Source organism: Aulonocara sp. 'chitande type north' Nkhata Bay, linkage group LG9, assembly GCF_057382095.1.
Source record: "Aulonocara sp. 'chitande type north' Nkhata Bay isolate Kocher_YH1m ecotype deep benthic linkage group LG9, A_spYH_male_GT1.1, whole genome shotgun sequence".
Taxonomy (NCBI): Eukaryota; Metazoa; Chordata; class Actinopteri; order Cichliformes; family Cichlidae; genus Aulonocara; species Aulonocara sp. 'chitande type north' Nkhata Bay.
In genome coordinates this window covers 36944070-36964408 of record NC_141352.1, presented here as the reverse complement: position 1 = coordinate 36964408, position 20339 = coordinate 36944070, and the positions used below count along the sequence as shown (strand labels likewise).

Genomic DNA, 20339 nt, shown 5'->3' with positions numbered 1-20339 from the left:
TGCATAACAGTTAAGGTGAATGGGGTTCGCATTCGAAGACATTTTTCTTTACGGGAGCATGTCGGCCATCAGTGTGTGGATGAGTTATTTTGGAAAGTGTTCACAGGCCCTTCACGTTTTATGAATTAAATGCACTTCTTGCTTATTTTTCTGCACACAATAAATCACATTTACAAAGCAAAGACTTCTTTGTAATTACTGTGAATTTTATTTAATGAGCAATCTTTGTCACGGCACACTAATCTGAGCTTTACTGAGGTGAGTCTGGTTTACATTGATGCTAGCTTAGGTCACACGATTAGCAGGCGAACATGGCGCAAAGGTGAAATGGAGCGACCGATCCAAAGCCCTCTGCTGTGCATCTTCCACGACTTTCCTGTCCACTCTCCACTGTCTATAAAAATGAAAGGCCCAAAAAAATAACACATTAAAAAATATTATCTTTCCAATTTACATATGGCATCATCACCCAACCCCTCCTTTTTCTTTCCTTTTTTTTGGAGGACTGCACATAAGTGCACTTCTGTAGCCTGTGCTTTGTTGGAGTTTATCCATTCTCTATACGTAGACAAAGAGTGGGCACGTAGCAGGACCATCCTTGAATTAAGATCCAGCTTTCTGTTAGGATTTTTCTAATCATCCCTCAAAGATCCAAGGCAGATGGCCAAACAAAGTGATGTAACCAGATTGAAAAAGGCTTTCACTAGGGCTGCTCGATTATGGCAAAAATGATAATCACGATTATTTTCACTGAAATTGAGATCTCGATTATTTGACGATATTTATTTAACAATAACAATGTATTGAATAATGACTTTAAAGATTGTCAAAAAATAATATAAAATAGTGTGCAAATACTGATAACAGTGCAAATGTTTGCAATATAAAAAATAAATGAAAAATGTAAACATCTATGTTTAGTGAACTTTGCAGTGTTGCTCTGTGGTGCAGCTACGACACTGTAGCAAAGTTTACACACTGTGTCTACTTGATTCACGTCTGACTCTGCGAACCCATAATGTTTCCACACCACTGAAGTTTTTTTTTACCTCTCTTTTCAACCAACGGCAGTCACTCTCCTCTCCAAATAACTTCTACTTAGCTTTCCGAGCTTCCCTCGGGTCCTCTTAATTGTTGTGACGGGTGTTCGAAATGCAGAGAGGTGCGCTCGATTTGCCACACGGAGCAGTGCGAGAGTAAAGCACGAGGGAGGAGCTAATAATCGGCTTAGTCATTTTTAATGATCGTTGAAAGCCCAGATCGTAATCGTGATTAAAATTCGATTAATTGAGCAGCCCTAGCTTTCACCAATAAAATGGTCAAGAAACACCATCTCCATTTGTTGCAGAGCTCCACTAGTCTGGAGAAACTGTAAGCAGAGCAGCCATCTCAAAAACTCATAGCTGATCAGACCTAGAGTGGACAGACAAAATCTGGCAGGATCCAGATATTGCTCATCACTGGGCCTAATGGGATATTTGGTTAAGTACGCTGGTGCCAGCATCATCCTGTCATGTGTAAAATAACAACTAAAGGTATCTGAAAGCTTTGTCTATCATTTGTGTGTCTACTGAAAATGACATTGCATTCTGTTGTCTTCTTTGATCAGATGTTGAGCCTTGAAATGCTTTGACCTGTGAAACAGAAAACAACAGAACTATTAAAAATTCTAGTTACACTAGCTGGATTTTATTATAGCTTGTGCTTGATTGTAACTGGACATTGCAAAGGGCTGCAGGTCTAGCTTTTAAACAACCGTTGCTCTTGATTTCTGTTCATTTGGTGTCTTTTTGTGTTTGAACACCAAAATAACCTTCTGGGGAGAATAGAGAATGATGACAGGGCAAGTTGACCGCTGCTGTTACATCAACAAGAAATCAAACCCTTGCCCACTCCTTCCTCTTTCTCATTCTCATTTTTGTCTCTTCCCTCTCCAATGTGCCTGAAGTGGAAGAAGGGAGTTTTTAAAATGCAGGTTATGTAGATAGAGGCACATACTGAGACCTGAATCAAATTATGAGCACACGGAGGGAAATTAGCAAACTGTAGAAGGGTTACAAAAATAGCTGGAAGTTTAAAAGTAGCACTTTGACATATATCTGTATTGCCTTCTGTGCAACAGTAAAGGGGTCTGTGTTGTGTCATTGACCCATTCAGTGAAGTGAATTAGCAGATGTGGCCCGAAAGTGTTTTTTAAAGTGTTGTCTTTAGGGCCTCTTAAAATGAGAACAAGTCTTAATTGTGATAACAGTACATTCAGTTCAGTTTAATATGGTTTTATCATGGCCTCCAGATGCTTTATATTGTAAGTTAAAGACACTATAATAATACAGAGGAAACTTCAACAATTAGATCATCCCATACGAGCAAGCAATTGGTGACAGTGGGGAGGAAAAACTCCCCTTTTAACAGGAAGAAACCTCCAGCAGAACAAGGCTCAGGGAGGGACAGATGTGGAGAGGGAGTCTGGACAAAAGAAACAGTCAGAGATTAAATCCTGAAATGAGCTAAAATGAGTCCCACAAATGAATGGAAGTTAGCATGCTAAGTGACAATGGCAGCTCTGTAAAACATTCATATATACCTACCTAACGATCAGGTGGCTGATCGTTAGGTAGGTATTCAGTTTTCAGGCTTTGGATAGGTAATTTTTAGAGTGTAAATTTATACTGTTTTAAGCTTATGAACATAAACGGTGGTCATCAACTTTCAGCTCGACTCACTGGAGCCATCTTACACCAGGACAGTTTTCATAACCCTCCTGATCTCCCACCGCTGGCGCTGCTCTGTTTGCCTAGTGACTGTGCAGTTGTGCTTCAGCTGCCTACATAGGTTGAGCCTTCTCCTTTCTTTGTGTACAAAGTTGCCCAAGGATAAATTCCCTGAACAAAAATCATGAGGAAGTTTCCCCCTTTCTTTCTGTTCCTACTTCTTCCTCCTGCAGTGAATATGGTCTTATAAAACACAGCAACGCAATAACACCACAGATAGAAACTTAATTAATGTACACATTGCAGAATTAATCAACAGGTATTGCCTCAAGTCCATTCTCTCACTTTTTATACCTACATAAAGCACCCAGAGGAACGCACATCCCACAGTTTTATTCCACTCTGTGTTCTGCCAAAGTCACAGTCAAATTGGAATCAACTATCCACACAGAGGAGGAATATCTCCAGCTTTATGGAGTCGTAATGCGGTAGGGGTACTGTATAAATAATCTGTGCACAGAAACACTTCCAGCTGTTAAACAATATGCCCTTTGCCGTTTTTCTCTTCCTCTCCTCCTTTTGAGTGTGCAGGGCTTTGAGCGTGAAAGCAGGCAGGGGGTTTTGTATGGAGAAATGATTTTGTTTAAATATTTGCCTTTTGTAACACCTCCAGATTGTTGCACTTTATGCTGTTTGGTATTACAGAGTGGAGCTGGAACATTGCCTGTATCAAACGGTGCTATTAAGGTTCAGGTTATAATGTGAAATTGAAATCCCAGAGTCTGTTTACAGTTAGGCCTTTTGAAGCATTCCAGTGTAATCTGTCCCTGCTTTTGATATAAAGATAGAGTATTGATATAAATGAAGGGAATTCTGTCTTTGTTTTTAAAACCATACCTGTGGCTTTTGATTGATGGATGGAAACGCTATGGTAGATTGAGATAATAAAGACTTGCTTAAAACCTCACTCTGAGGTTATAGTTTCCCCCACTGTATCAACATAGTCAGAAAGGTGAAACACGGAGTGCAAAGCCTCATCCCCACTGGGCTACCATGAATTGTTATTTGTGAACAAGGGATGATAAAATAAACCCAGGTCTTTTTTTTTCAGGGACATCCTCGTTGCCTTTGGCCAGGTTGAGTAGGGAGCAGCTTTCACGCTCCATTGACTGATCCTTACAGGAAGTGAGGGGGGAGGTAAAAGGAGTCCCTTCACCACAGATCCTCAGCATGTACCTTGACTACATGCTGAGCCCATATCAAAGGGGGCACTCTGTCCTTAGCCTGGGGGACAGAGAGTCTGCTGTTTGGGTCTAGAGAGACATGGGTAATAGGACAGCTTGTCACACTTGTGCATATGCCTGCATTTTACACACTGCACGTTGCTGCTGTCTTGCTTGGGTTGCAAAGTAGCGACACCACAAAAAAAAAAGAAAGAAAAGGAGACCGTATGCAGAGGGGTTGCATTTATATTAAGGTCCGAACCATCAACCACAATGACATGAACTCTAACCAGTTCTCACTAACAGTGCAGTGAGAATACTTAAATTTTGGCTTCTGAAAATTGTTCTTGCATCAGGAGTAAAAAATGCATCCAAAATATATCTCCCGCCCATTCTGACCACATCTTGTTGCTGTCTGTAGACCAAACCAGTTTAAGCCTGCGCACGTGCTACGTGTTGCAGCGTTGACTTTCATTGTTCATGTGGAAAAATCTTGCCTCGTTCATAGACAAAATCTGCATCCACGGGGCAAGATTTACAATACTTGAAGTCACTGATGAACACCTCGACACAAAGCAAAGAAGTCTTTGCTTTGTAAATGTGATACTTGTAAGGCAAGGCAAGGCAAGGCAAGTTTATTTGTATAGCACAATTCAACAACAAGGTGATTCAAAGTGCTTTACAGAGACATTAGAAACAAGAACAAATAAAAAGCATGATTTAAAATTGAATAAAACAAGCAAATAAACTAACTAACTAATTAACAAACAAACAACAGTATATAAAATCAAAACAGATAAAATCAGAACAGTAGATAAAATCAGTAGTTAAATGTAAGTTTTGAAATTTAAGCTTAAAGTGTGGATTTGGTGCTTTATTCAAATGCAGCTGAGAACAGGTGAGTAAATAAACTGAGTGTTTCAGCTGATCTGAGGCTTTCTGGGAGTTTGTTCCAGATATAAGGAGCATAAAAGCTGAATGCAGCTTCTCCGTGTCTGGTTCTGACTCTGGGAACTGATAAAAGACCGGATCCAGATGACCTGAGGGATCTGGATGGTTCATACTGGGTCAGGAGGTCATTGATGTATTTTGGTCCTAAACCATTCAGAGCTTTATAGGCCAGCATCAGAACTTTAAAGTCTATCCTCTGACGGACAGGCAGCCAGTGTGTGGTAGGACTCGACTTAAGCGGTCAAAGAAGTGCAGGAGACTGATGCTGTCCAGTGTAGCAAGTGATTTATTCACCATTCTGTGGCCCAAGAATATTTACAAAGAAACAAATAAGAAACTCAACTCTATAATAAACTCAATTCAAATAAACATAACTGAACTTAAATCAACGGAAATTAAGGTCAAACTGCACACAGCTACACTGACCTGAACCCTTCTTCTGAAACACCTGAGTTCGTCTGCTTAAGTAGTCCCCTTAATCAAACACTTTCTCCTCTGGACTATTCCATTCAGTAGGTAGGTGAGATGAACATGATTATATTCATCCTCTACTACTCCTCTTGACTGGCAACATAAACTCTGGTGTAATCAATACATATCACAACATTAAATCTATTTCTTTATAAACCCTTTAAAATCAACTTTATTAAATTATAAGAATTCTTCCCCTCCTGCCCTTGGTCTCTTCCTGTGACCTCAGATGAACCCAGAAGGTATAAAGCAGGAAGTAGAACTACATTTCCTCCTTTTGCTTCTGGAAGACAGGTAGGTAAAGGTAAGTTCAAACAATACAAATTAACAGTTGAAATAAATAACATGTTAACTTAACAAACTTGCATGAATTGATTTAAACCAAGATGTTATATTATATAATCTGTAAAAGTGCAGAACATAAACAAACCCGGGATAGTAGATGTTTGCCTATTGCAGATTACATGTGAAATATGGTTAAATCAAAACAAGAATGTTAACTAAGAATGTAGACAAATGGTCTTCTCACCCACTTTGTCACACAGTGTAAGGACCTCAGAGCTGGACTGATGTGGTCCACTTTTTTGGTCTTAGTGAGGACTCGAGCAGCAGAGTTCTGAATGAGCTGTAGTTGTCTGACTGATTTTTTAGGTAGACCTGTAAAGATGCTGTTACAGTAATCAAGCCTACTAAAGATGAATGCATGGACTAGTTTTTCCAGGTCCTGTTGAGACCTCAGATCTTTTATCCTTGATATATTCTTGAGGTGATAGTAAGCTGACTTTGTTATTGTCTTAATGTGTTTTTCTAAGTTTAGGTCTGCATCCATCACTACACCCAAATTTCTCGCCTGGTTTGTGGTTTTTAGATGTATAGATTGAAGTTCTCTGGTGACCTGTAATCGTTTTTCTTTGGCGCCAAAGACTATTACCTCAGTTTTGTTTTTGTTTAGCTGGAGAAAATTGTGGCACAACCAGTCATTGATTTCCTCAATGCATTTACCAAGAGCCTGTACAGGGCCTCGGTCTCCTGGTGACATTGTGATATATATTTGTGTGTCATCTGCATAGCTGTGATAGTTTATTTTGTTGTTGTTTATAATCTGTGCCAGTGGGAGCATGTAGATGTTAAACAGAAGGGGTCCCAAGATGGAACCTTGGGGAACTCCACATGTGATACTTGTCTGCTCAGATGTGAAGTTACCTATTGATACAAAGTATTTCCTGTTTTCTACGTATGTTTTGAACCAGTTTAGTACAGTTCCTGAAAGACCTGTCCAGTTCTCCAGTCGTTTGAGTAATATGTTGTGGTCAACTGTATCAAATGCTGCACTGAGATCCAGTAAAACTAGGACTGACATTTTTCCACTGTCTGTATTCAGACATATGTCATTAAACACTTTGGTCAGAGCGGTTTCAGTGCTGTGGTTCTGTCTAAAACCTGACTGGAAGGCATCGTAGCAATTATTCTGTTTTAAGAAGTAACTGAGCTGTTGGGAAACTGCTTTTTCAATGATCTTACTTAAAAACGGGAGATTTGAGATCGGCCTGTAGTTGTTCATTTGTGTCTTGTCAAGATTGTCCTTTTTCAGTATAGGTTTGATTACAGCAGTTTTTAGTGATTCTGGAAACACACCTGATAATAAAGAAAAGTTGACGATCTGTAACAGGTCTGACTCTAAAGTCTTTGAGACCTTTTTGAAAAAACTTGTTGGCAGGACATCTAAACAGCAGGAGGAGGAGTTCAGTTGACCTAAGATGTCCTCCAGGTCTTTGCTGTTAATAGGTTGAAACTGTTTCATGGTGTTTAAACAGTTTTTTGGTGGACACAGTACATATCCTGGATCTGCTGTTGATGTACCAATTGCTTGTCTAATTTTTTGGATTTTTTCAGTGAAGAATTTGGCAAAGTCATTGCAGGCCATGGTCGAATGAAGTTCAGCTGCCACTGACACAGGAGGGTTTGTTAGCCTGTCAACTGTAGAAAATAAGACCCGAGCATTATGGCTGTTTTTAGTGATGATGTCAGAGAAGTAGGACCTCCTTGCATTCCTCAGTTGTAAATTATAATTGTGAAGTTTCTCTTTATAAATGTCATAATGAACCTGGAGGTTTGTTTTTCTCCATCTGCGCTCAGCTTTCCTACACTCTCTTTTTTCATTTTTCACCAGTGTGGAGTTTCTCCATGGAGACTTTTTCCTTCCAGAGATAACCTTCACCTTAATGGGAGCAATAGTGTCCATTACATTTAACATGTTAGCATTGAAGCTATTGACGAGCTCATTGACTGACCCTCTGGGCAGGTCAGGTGTTAATGGGAAGACCTGGTTAAAAATTGCACTACTGTGTTCAGTTATACACCGTTTTGTGATCACTGTTGTTGATATATTTGTGTGGGCTGAGATTTTACTTTCAAAGAAAACACAGTAATGATCAGACAGGCCCACATCAGACACAGTAACCTTTGAAATGCTCAGGCCTTTGGCGATCAGTAGGTCAAGAGTGTGTCCTCTATTATGTGTGGCCTCTGTTACATGCTGAGTCAGCCCAAAGTTGCCCAGAGTGTTACTCAGGTCTTTAGTCCCTTTGTCCTGAGGGTTGTCCACATGAATGTTAAAATCCCCAGCAATAATTACACAGTCAAAATCAACACAGATCACAGACAGCAGTTCACTGAGGTCATTAAAAAAGTCTGTGCAGTATTTGGGAGGCCTGTAAACATTAAGAAACACAACTTTGGATGGGGCCTTCAGCTGTAAAGCCACATATTCAAAAGACTGAAAACTTCCAGGAGATAGCTGCTTACAGCAACCCCTCCTCCTCTCCTGCTCGCCCTGACCTCACTGATAAAACTGTAGTTAGGAGGGGTCGTCTCGATGAGAACAGCTCCATTGTTACTTTGGTCCAACCAAGTTTCAGTTAAAAACATAAAATCAAGGCTGTGCTCAGTGATTAAATCATTAATTAAAAATGTTTTCCCAGCTAGAGATCTAATGTTTAATAAAGCCAACTTAAGTGTTTTAGAGGTATTACTTGTCCCCTCATGTTTGGGAGCAGTCTGTGGCACACAAGGTATGTTTACTATGTTTAAAGATCTTTTAGAGTGCAGCTCTCTGTGTTTTGACCAGGCCACATGTCTCCTGTCACCTAAAAGTACAGAAATTTTAAAACCTTCTAGTAAACAGGGTCCCAGCTTCTCCTGGGAAAAGTCATCACTGCCATAATCCTCACAGCCCGGACCCTTCACATATCACATATCAGACTGCGGAGACAGGGCATGAAGAGGAACTAAGGGGGGCGAGGCTGGGCAATGTGACTTCGATTGCTCTGTTGAGGGTGGGGCTCGATGGCGAACCTTTGGCCGCTCTGGTGGGGGGTTTATGGGGGACAAAAATGGATTGGGACGGGGGGTAGATCTGAGCCCAGCATTGACCCGCTCCATCATCTCCTCAGTGAATTTCAGGTGTGGGGAGGAGGGAGAAAGGGAGGGGGAGGAGGGTGATGGCCTGTCAGGGGTTTGGGGGACTGGGGAAGGTCGTGGTCCCTTGTCCTGGTCGTTGGTGTTGTTGAGAGAGTTGGAGGCAAATAGGGACCCCTCTTCTTGCCTTAGATGTCTCTCCTTTCTGAGGCTCTTCCTCAGATGCCATGGATGTCTCTCCTTTCTGAGGCTCTTCCCGGGTGGGGGCAAATGGAGCTCCTCCTCAAGGTTTCTGCTGGGCTTTGTCTGTTCTTGGAGTACTGTTTGTTCCTCTTTATGAGATAACTCCTCGTTTATCTCAGCCTTGGCACCAAGGACTGTTAGTTGAAGTTCTAGTCACCAGCAATGCACATTTTGGCAGCATGCTGGTAAGTATTTAATGTAAAAGTATATCTGCATTTGTAAATACGATCAGGACGTCTTGGCCTTGATGTTCGTTATTGGCTGTTCCTGTCAGAGCATCAGCATGCAGGCTAGCTGATGGGTTGCCTGTTCGGGGTTTAAGGGGGATTTAAGACTGGAAAAGCTGAAGGCCCTCAGCGCATGAACTTATATACATGTTTTTTATGCTTGTGTTTCAGTTGGTAGTGACTGCAGACCATCAGATGAAGAGCCTTCAGTTTCGGAGCATTGCCCCCAAGGCCCCGGCTGTGGTGCCCTCTCCTTCCCCTGCGGTCCAGTCCTGTCAGCCCTCATCTGCTCTGCCTGAGGCTACCACTGCCTCAAGCCCCAAGTCCATCATTGTGCCCACCCAAAACTATGCACTCATGCAAATAGCAGGTCAAGATGGCACATTCTCCCTGGTGGCGCTCCCACCTTCTGTTTCTTCTCAGTCGCCGCAGCATCAGAAGAACCTTAAACTACCCATTCCCAGATACCAGCCAATGAGGAGCAAGGGGACCACAGATAAGGTCAAATCTCCTCCACTACCTGCCAGGGTGAAAACAGCCTCCAGAGTTTCTGACTCAGCACAGACCAAATCAGTGGGTTGTGGAGCATCAACAGCTATTAAGAAGAATCTACAAGAGACCAAGCACACAAAGGAAACCCTTGTGCCCAAAGAAGAGCCTTCAGAGCAGCTAATTCTAATAGACCCAGCCTCCTCTGACATCTCTGTTACTGCTCTTCTACCAGATAATGCTGTCCTCTACCCGGGTTCTCAGTTGGAGCGAGTACCAGATGGCTCAGAACGACCTACCACCACTGGTCTCATTCAGAACCTGCAGTACCCCCCTGCTTCCATCAAAAGCTCCCAAAGCAAATCACCGGAGGACAATAAGACTACAGTGAGAGTGTGCCAATCTAAGCTGGCTGCAGCCCAGACCCAGGGCAGTATCACTGTCCTTTCTCCAGCTATCTTCAGTAAAGCAGTCCAGATTATCCCATCCCCACCTAAGGGGAAATTACCCATTTTGCCCTACTCTAAAATGAAGAGCACCCTCATCCCAGCTGCCAAGCTCAATAATTTATCTCCAGAAAAGAAAAGTTTACCTAGCCTGAAAGGACTCACCAGCCCTTTAGATTCTACATCCAAGTCCCACGAGACAGCTGAAACCTTGAGTCACAACCGGGTGCCTAACTCCAGTCTAGAGCCTCAGGCCCAGCCCACATTATTGCCTGTTGTAGGAACACTCCAGAAGCCACCTGGCAAGAAGAGAGGAAGGAAGAGAAAAACAATGGAAGACATCTTAGCTTTTGAAGCCCGCAAGAAAAGGTCTTTATCCTTCTTCCGTAGAAGGGTCCCGGAGAAACAGCCGGCAGTTGTTCCAGGATCCAAACAAAAGGAAGTTGATATTTCAAAAAAATACCGCAGCATTCGACCCAAGCCCATGTTGGTGATGGAGACAGTTCCCCAGTTGGTTAGTCTGCCTGCTATTACGCCAGATGGCCAAGAACAGGAGCTCATACTTGGTCATCAGCTCCCCACCTCTACCACAACAAAAGCATTGGACTGTCCACCTCAGCCAACCCCGGTAACCCTCCACCTCAGAGGAGGCTCCCATCCTAGAGTGTTCATAGGAAGCCGACCGCCCCACCGCTGCCCCACCTGCAGCCGCTGCTTCAAATTCAAGCATCACCTTCAGAGCCACATGAACAGTCACGCCAACAATCGGCCGCACATCTGCCCCGTCTGCCGCAAGACGTACGCTCACTCAAGCAGCCTGAGCACCCACAAGAAGCTTCATCACTCTGAGGTACGGCCACGTCGTTCTCTATCCTGCGAGTTCTGCGAAAAGGCCTTTGGATATGTTGGGGTATACTTCAGTCATCTGAGAGAGGTCCATAAGGTGGTGCTAACCGTGGAGCCGTCAGTCAGTCATCACGAGGAAGACGTGCTTGTAGAGGGGTAAGATTATTAGCGATTGAGATAACTAATGAATATATGCTGCAACCTCATTTTTGATCTTTAACTTCTGGCAAGGGGAATTAAACAGCCAAAGATACTGACTGACTGCACCTTATTCCTTTTATTTCTCTGCAGGGGCAGCTTGCCGGAACCATCAGATGAACAGGATTGTGAAGATCCTGTGGAGCTGCAGATCAAATGTGGCCGCTGTCAGGCAATCACTCCCACCTTTGCAGACATGAAGATGCATTTGCGATATGTGCACGGGGAGGAGGTCCACATTCAACTCTGTGAGGGCCAACCCCCACGGGGAGGCCGTGAGGCTGAGAACGAACTGGTAAAGCACGCTGCCCACTACTGGCGACAGTTAAATGAGAAGCGCAATCTGGTCAAGTGTGGAAGCTGCGACGAAGAATTCTTTTCTTTCTCCAAGCTTAAGAAGCACATCATGTCCCACCACCGAGGAAGGGAAGGAGATGACAGCGGGGTCCTCCCATCACCAGAAAGCAGCGGAGGCCTCGGCATTCTTGCCACAGGTGCAGTTTTTAACTGTGTGCTTTGCAGTGAGGTGCTAGACACTAAAGAGCTGGTCATGGAGCACTGGAGGTGTCACCACCACTGTGAGCGTCCGAGCCTGCTGTGGGATGCCCTGAGCTCATACTCTGGCCAGGAAGAGGGCGAGGCCGACCGGGATCTGGAAACTCCCGCTCCAAGCCCGCGTTAGCCGACTGGCCCTTTGGGTTGGCGTGGGCTCCTACTCATACACACTCAGTTCTAACAATCAGCAGCACAGGGATAGAGATGTTCTCTTATAGCACTAGTTTCATCTTTCACCACTGGAGAAATCTGACCTTGTGCAAAAGATGAAAAACAGTAAAGATAAAATCAAGCCTGTGGTGAAAAGTGATCTTTGTGTTAAGATTTGCAAGAGATGCTCTCGCTAGGTCAGAGAATCCAGTTTTATACACAATATCATTTTTCATGTTATTTTGATTGCACTGTTCTGTTTTTGGACTTTGTTTTGTTTGGAAGTATGTATTTAATATCTCGTTGGAAATGCAAATGATTATTTTCTATCTATTGTTTATTTAAAAGTTATTAGAGGTCATCTATGACCCAACTGAAATAGTCCAGGGGTCATTTCACCCTTTAATATATCTAGCCATGCAGATAAGATCAGATTTTCTTATCTTTTTCTTTTTTTTAAACGTGCCGAACCAAAACGAAAAGTGACACCACACACGATCAAATGTTTAAAAGCGAAACATGTTTTTGTAGCCAGATAATCCTTTCCATGTAACACCAGGCACATTTTTCACAGGACAAAGGTTTAGCAGTCAACTGCTGTAGCTCCAAGTTTGTTGTTCATAAGTCACAATAGCTCCTGCAGCTTCCTACTCGTTATTTCCCATTCATTTTGCTATTTTTTATAAGCAAAACATTATTGGGGATATGTAAAATGTGAGCACAAACTAATTCTAGTCACCTCCATTTATCAGATAGAGTCAGAAATCTTAAAGATGACTCAAGCTACCAGGTCTGCATGGCTAGATACTACAACAGAGCATTGAGGAGATCATTTTATTCGGGGACGGCTGAATTAAAAGTAGTTCATTGGGTACCATCTCAGTGGCTGACAATTTAACCACTGGCCTTTGCGTCATAACAGTTTAAAAGTGTTCTGTAACTGTACAATCCTCAGTGTAGTATTGCTCGTGTAACAGAGTCCGATTAAGGGCAGTATTGGGGTTCATTATCCACCTGGACCCATGAAGGAACACTTTTCTTAACCAGCACCCAAGTGACATCCTTGTGGCCTTCTGAGAAAAAAAAAAACGGAAAAAAAATGTTGGTGTTCATGCGTAACGTGACTTATCATTGGTATGGTCCTCAGTAAGCCGAGTTCTATCTTCTTGACTTGTCGATTAATGCCTATATGTGTATTCTGTGATATGCCAAGGGTCTATTCACACTTGTGATTGTAGAAGTGAGGTTTGCATTGAAGCTTTTTCAACCACTGACAGAATACCATCGGTTTAGTAAATACGCAAAGGAAAACCATTGAATCGCCTACCTGTTGTTGCCAGCTCATGTACGCACCTGTGGAATTGTGTGCACCTAGACTCTGAATAGAGTTAATATAAACTGTTGTCAAGTCCAGAAAATATGCTATTTTATACTATTAAAGATTATTAAAGAGGTCTCTGAGAATATTTATGCTTGTTATTGGTCCTTAAAGAACCAGCACTGAGACATTTGTTGTTTGCTTCTTTTTTGGGGGTGGGGGTGCTTAAATGTCTTGCTCTTGGTTGGGGAGCACAGTAGCTCTGTTAACGTCTGTCTGTATGTATCTTTCATATGAAGAAGAAAAGAAAAAAATCACAGGGTCAAGTGAATGTACCTGAATCTTTTAAAAGACCTACCAAAAGTATATATATGCTACATAGACTTATTCTATAGATAGAATATATAGATATAATGAGAATAAATATATATATATTTACATAGAGTAACTAGTGAATCAGCTGCTTTGTTCTGTCAGTGAAGGAGGGGAAACAAGATGCATATATCATTGCCAGCACTGGCAACAAAAAGCCATGTAGAGCTGTCCTTATGTGTCTGACACAAACAGGGGACTGAATGAAGGCCAAAGCACTGAGAGAGTACTCTGATGTGTCTGGGTGTTCATCGGTGACTTGTTCTTCGCTTTCAAGCCCTCAACGCAAACCAGGAAGTGGCAGGCTTAAGGGTCAGTCTCTTCTCTCCTCAGATACGTGCGTGTATGACTGTCAGCAAAAGTCAGAAAGTGAAAAATCTCACATTAGGCGATGTAATGTGTTTGGCTCACATGATATGTTGGCTGTCAGAAACAAAAAAAATAACAAAAGACTGAAAGTGTTCGTGCTTGTGGCTGTTTATGTACCTGAAGAACCTGATGTTTATGAGAATAAAGATATGCTTTGTTCAGGACACTGTGTGTGTGTGGACGTTTTTTTTTCTTCTTCTTTTTTTCACTAAACAGTAACTCAGGAAAAGTTAAAGTTCAGAATGCTAAACTTGTAAGAAGCATAGACTGTATTTGAAAACAATGGACAGAGCCGCCATGATGCCACCCACTGTGTATTTGAAGGTTTAACATTAGCTCTTTATAATAATGGGGCTGGGGCTTGCTGGGCCTAGTTTAAGATGGGACATGGTCACTGCTCCCGTCTGGACGCTTCTGCCCCTTCCTGGGATTCAGGTTCTTGTTGGTTCTGAGGTGCGTGGCTGGATGTTCTAGTGTGGTCATTGGCCCGCTCCCCTTGTGGCTTGGGTTGGCCACTAGGGGAATGTCGGGTTCCTGGTGCAGTAGTTGGCGATACATTGTACATTTCTATTTGTTTCCATCAACCATTTCTGGCTTGTTTCTCTTGCCTGTCTTGCCTTAGACATCTTCATACTATTCCACTTACAATGTAATAGCAAAATGAACACAAAAAGAAATGAATAAATAAACAGATAAAAGATTCACATGAACAAGAGGAGCCTGTAGAGATTCTGTGCGGCTGTTCTTGCAAAAGCAAAATGTGTTCGGCACCAAAATGCATTCAGATCACAGTTCTGATTGCAAAAGCTTCCACACAGGACAGGATTTATTAAAAAGAAGTTTGCATTACTTCATTTATGTAATGACGCTGAGTGGTTGGGTGTGGCTGATACATAACTTGCATTATTTATATCAATAAAGAATAACAATCACTAATAATCATTAGTTATTATTAATCTCTCACTCTCTTCCACGCAAGGTTATTATCGTTAACGAAAACTAATGAAATAACGAAAACTAGAAGTGAAAAAACATTTTCGTTAACGGAAATAAAAATAAAAACGAGACTTTACGAAAAAAGGAAAACTAACTAAAACTGTAATGAGTGTTCACAAAACTAACTAAAATTAACTGAATTTATAGCAAAAATGTGTTTAGTTTTCATTGATGTGTGCATGTCATCCAATAGTCAAGGGTGAAAATGAAGTTTAGTTTCCAGATTTATTTCTTGCTGTCTCATTATGCCAGCAGGTGGCAGCACGTTAGTCGAGTCGTCTGCGTTGCTGCTCCGTCCACGCGCAGAATCATGTCAGGAAAAGTTGGGAGAAAGCGCCAGAGTCCAATTTGGGATTACTTTGAATATGACTGTGTTTTGGATGAAGCAAGTGTCTTGTAGTGGAAAGAGACAAAATATGAGGGACATTTCTCATGGGAAAAAAATCCCACAAACCTTAAAGTGCACTTGAAAAGCTCACACAAGAAGGCTAACCTAGCTTACCTTGAGAAGGGAGCACACTCAACCCTCATCCCCAGAAACAGAAGCTAACCCCAGGCAAGGCAGCGTGATGCATCCCGAGACAACAGGACTGGGATATCTACACAACTGTGTGAGTCAATTGCCTTCAAAAAGTTTATCAATTCACTTGAACCAAAGTTACGAACACCCGGTGCTGCAAGAGTTAATAGTCTCATTGGGGCCAAGATATACATTTTATAGTTGCCTGGTATCAATGGTTGTTCATCTGGCCTAATTTATTTATTTATTTATTTAAAGAACCCATAGGTGGGAATGTGAGTTGTCTGTCTCTGCGTGTTAGCCCTGCGACAGACAGGCGACCTGTGCAGGGTGCAGGGTATGGTAGCTGGAATAGCAACATACCCAAGGATAAGCAGAAGAGAATGACTGATATGATGAAACTGGGATTTTGTTACACTTAATTATTGCAAACACAACTAAAACTATAACTGAAACTAATCAAAACCAAACTGAAACTAAGGATTTTCAAAAAAATATAAACTAAACTAAACTAGCAAACAATTGGTAAAAACTAATTAAAACTGATATAAAATTGAAAATCTGAAGTCAAAACCAAATAAAAATAAAAACTAATGAAAATTGAAAAACTATTAAAACCCTGCTTCCACACCATGGCCGCTACGAACTCAAACAAACAACACAAAACAACGACAGCCTCTGTCAGGTTTTGTATTGGTGCCTCAACTTGTCTCTTGTCCCGTCTCCCTCCAATCACCCTCAAACGGTCATAGCTGACAGTTCATCCCTGAGTCTGGTTCTGCTGGAGGTTCTTCCTGTTAAAAGGGAGTTTTTCCTTCCCACTGTCGCCAAGTGCTTGCTCATAAGCTGTCATCTGATCATTGGGGTTTTCTCTGTATTATTGCAGGGTCTTTACCTTACAATGTATAAATAAACCTGAATAGAATTGAAAAGCTCTAAACCCTGACATGATTACCGGGGTTATCATTGAAAACAACCCAAAATCTCAGCTTTAGAAAGGTCATGATTGATTTTGCTTGAAACCACTTGTTTGGAAAAGACATTGTTCATTTTGCTAAGCTCCTACCTCTGGCACCTCACCAGCAGCCGGCTGCACGTGAAAAACATCGGCACTGGTGACAAGATAGTCATGCATGACACGGGCTCAGTGCTCAGAACTGCCATCGATATGCTAACGTGCTGTTTTGCATGCATGTTTACTATTGTCACAATCTTACATGTGTTGGACATGCTAATATTTGCTAATTAGCACTAATCCCAAACTAAAACTGACACTGATGGGAATGTCAAAAGTTTTGCAAAGATGATCACATAAATAATGAAACTGATTTTAATTGCCTGAAACCGTTCTACAGGAATGCACTGGAGCAAAAACAGCAGAGAGGCATTGCAGGATACTCACCAGAAGAGATTTAGACAATGACATTAATTGATATTTCTCTTTGGAGACGTGCACGTATGTATGGATATAAAGGTCAAGTAAAGTGGGTTACCCAAAAAGCGTTTGTGAGCCTGCATATGCCTTACCTCAGTGCTCCTCCCCTCCCAGCAGACTCTCCATCTGTCTGTTTTAGAGTCTTGATGTACTCTACAGATACATGTGTGCAAACGCTTCTAGCTTTTGGACTTCCAGTCATGAGTATTGATCTCCATCTTTTACCCCTTTGCCTGCTTTGTTAGACGACAAATTCACACACAACACAGAGATGCTGACGTTATAGTAGTTTGCATGCTGCCAGGCTCAAACTGTCTCTGATGTGTCCTGGGACCTAGCCATGCTACCCATTGCCACACCGGTGTGGAATGCAGGTCCTGGGCTCTAATTGATTCGGCCGCTACGAACTCAAACAAACAACACAAAACAACGACAGCCTCTGTCAGGTTTTGTATTGGTGCCTCAACTTCTCCAAACTGCTTTACAAGCACTTGACTTCAGGTGGATTTCAGCTTGGGTGGAAACACAGATAGAGCTGCGACATTGCTACATTATCGTCACCATCGCACCACATCGCAGGCGCAGATAAAAAGGAAAGCGCTGTACGCTGATGCATATTTCCCTTTAATCAAACGCACACCACAGCCATCACGGCGCACTCCCACCTCACTGTGGCTCTCAGGGGGACAGGGGAGATCAAAGCCACCCCCTCCCCCACGACCCCCCGCCTCCCACAACACACACACACACACACACACACACACACACCTACCCCAACCTTGCTTGTATATGATCAGTGGGAAAGGAGGAGAGCTAGGGGCTGCCTCTTTCTTTCTTTCTTTCTTTCTTTCTTTCTTTCCTTCTTCGAGCCTTTGAGCAAAACCTCCGTTAACAATCCTGGAAGTGTTGAGGTTGAGCAGCTTCTAAACAGCGCTTTTTCAATCCTATTCATATTGGACACATTGATCCACTTATGTACTTAGTTGGTGTGTGTACCTGTTTCTCTTCCATCTGACCCTGATGTGCATGCCTGGCTGGGTCGAAACAAGAGCACAAAACAACAGGCAGGAAGACTTGGAATAACAACTGGCGTCACCGGGAGAAAGCCGAGGGAGATTTATAGGACAGTAAAAATGTGACCCACGCTGACCACAGATGTTCTCGTGAACAGCTAAGGTGGGGTGTAATTACAGGGCAACATGCAATCTTTCTGGCCGGCTCCACTCCCACTTTCTCAGTTTTCAGTGTCGACGCATGCTCTGCTGCCACTCTGTCTCAATAAGCCAACACCCGTGAAGCTTCTGTCAGCACGTGTGCCGTGTTGGTGATCCATGTGCACGTTCATCAAAGTGATTCTATGGTTTCATCAAAGATTTATAAACTCTCCTGGATGTCAGGACTTAGGCGAACAAATTGGTAATCCCACATCTATGAACTCTCCCTCCATCTCTCTCCTCTCGATGTGGAGATGTGACCCAACCCTTCCCTTCCTTCCCTGCTGCCTCTTGGTCTCAGGTTTCAAAGCACCTCATCTCTCTTCACTCCTCCCAGATTAGTCATCTAATGAGCAGCAGTGCTGATCAGGTGAATAATTGATGACGGGCGGCTGGAGAAAGGGATCGATCCGAGCTGGGCTGTGGCTCTAAATGGAGCAGGGAAGGAGACACCTCAGGAGGATAAGCAGGCGCAGGTACACCACTGCAACACTCTGTGCTCAGTTGATTAGGATGTAGATTCAGTATTCTTGCCTGATTCACAAATAGGAAAAGGCTAAAGAGCCACTTCTGGACAACAAAGTTTGTAGGAAGACCAACTTGATAAATCTTGATAAAACCTCTGAATGTGAATTTGTGATAATACTGAGGTAAAGCCTTTAATTACAATAATACCTCCACTGAAGTTTATAATTTCATTGTTGCAGCAGTGTAACATGGCAGCCCTTAGTGGCTGGAATCACAGTGAATCAACGCAAGTGTAGTGGAACAAAAAGTATTTATTTGCCATACAGCTCTCCTTACAAAGAATTCACTCGTCGAGCTTCTTCACAGCACAATCAACCCTCTCTAATGACAACCGGTCACAGACTAAACCATTATTCCACTCACAGTATACAATATATCAATTTGAATAAATAAATACATAAATACATTGCACATTTTTATATTAATAAATCTTTCACACTTTAATTTTACACCAAACCCAATATTATAAAAAGATTCACCACACTCTCAGCCCATGGTCTCTCCCGGAACCTTCATATGGTGTCTGAACCCCCCAGGGAAACGTTTGCCCAGACACCTTGAAGAGGACACAGGCAAGAAAAGTGAGTAATCATATCTTACAAACACTTATTTGCACCACTTTTAATCCTAGATTTCCCACACACATTTGCGTTAGTTTTCCTTACTGGTAAACCTTAATCACAATCTCAATCACCATTCTTTTCTCCTCACAGACAACCAACACATTGCTTGATGAGGAGCAGCTGTGCAGGATCTGAAACAGGGCTACCAACTGATTTTAAAATTCCCAATAAATATTCAATAAATAATTAAACTTCTTGTGTGCAAATGTTTTACTGTGCAAATCCATGCTTAAAGTGTGATGCTGAATAAAACGCTTGATAAGGTGCTTTTGATAAAGTGAAAGGTGTGCTCTAAAGTGCTATACAGATAACAGAATATAAATAAATGTAGTAAGGGAGGCCTCTTCCTTATAAGTAGGCTTTAATTTATTTAATTATTAGCATTGCAATAGATCTGTTAGAACACAAAGAACTGATTTAAAAAGATTGTAGAAGTGCCAAAAAGTGCATTACCTCTAATGGCCACTTGAGGCTGGCACCCAAAGCGAGCCAATCCGACTAAACTAGCAAGTATAATGTCCAATGTAGTTTACAGCCCGGTATAAGAAACACTTTTGGTCTCTGTACCTATTTTTTCATTCATGGTGACAGTACAGAGGGTGAATTATTTTATAACTTAGCCATTAAAATTATGGGGGTTCCATTATAACCTTAACAGTTAATAAATTCCACCTCGCAGCAGTGCAGGTATAAAAATACCTGCACTGCTGCAGCATGCAGATGATAACCGTTGTAAGAGATGTACTTGAATACCAGTTGCCACAGTAGATCTTCACTGTTAGTGGGCTCATGCATGATCAGGGAGGGGAGGGTGTTAAACTAAGTTCAATGAAAATGACTTATAGAGGAAAACAAACCAAAAAGGTTTTGCTGATGCTATCACGCTGATGGCAGCGTGATAGCATGTAATAAAACTATGCTGAGTTTTAATGTAATAAAACTCAGCATAGATAATTTTTTATTGTTAATGACTGATAACAAATGTTGGGTGAGGTCATGTAATGAAAACTCAGAGGAACATTGCTGGGACAGAAGGT

General features: G+C 42.1%; 1 protein-coding gene across 3 annotated transcripts in view; it reads left to right on the top strand.

The window, feature by feature from the left end:
• The window catches only part of znf438 (zinc finger protein 438), a 54494-nt gene extending 40342 nt beyond the window's left edge, over positions 1–14152 (top strand). For 2 of the 3 annotated variants that reach the window (XM_086307326.1, XM_086307327.1), the window contains 2 exons: positions 9415–11180; positions 11316–14152. In XM_086307326.1, coding sequence (XP_086163452.1) covers positions 9439–11180; positions 11316–11904 — 2331 coding nt within the window. In that variant the 5' untranslated portion in view covers positions 9415–9438 and the 3' untranslated portion in view covers positions 11905–14152. Of the gene's footprint in view, positions 1–435; positions 5661–9414; positions 11181–11315 lie in introns of those variants that run through there. The other variant, XM_086307328.1, reaches the window with a different exon arrangement.
• The last annotated feature ends 6187 nt before the right edge of the window (positions 14153–20339 follow it).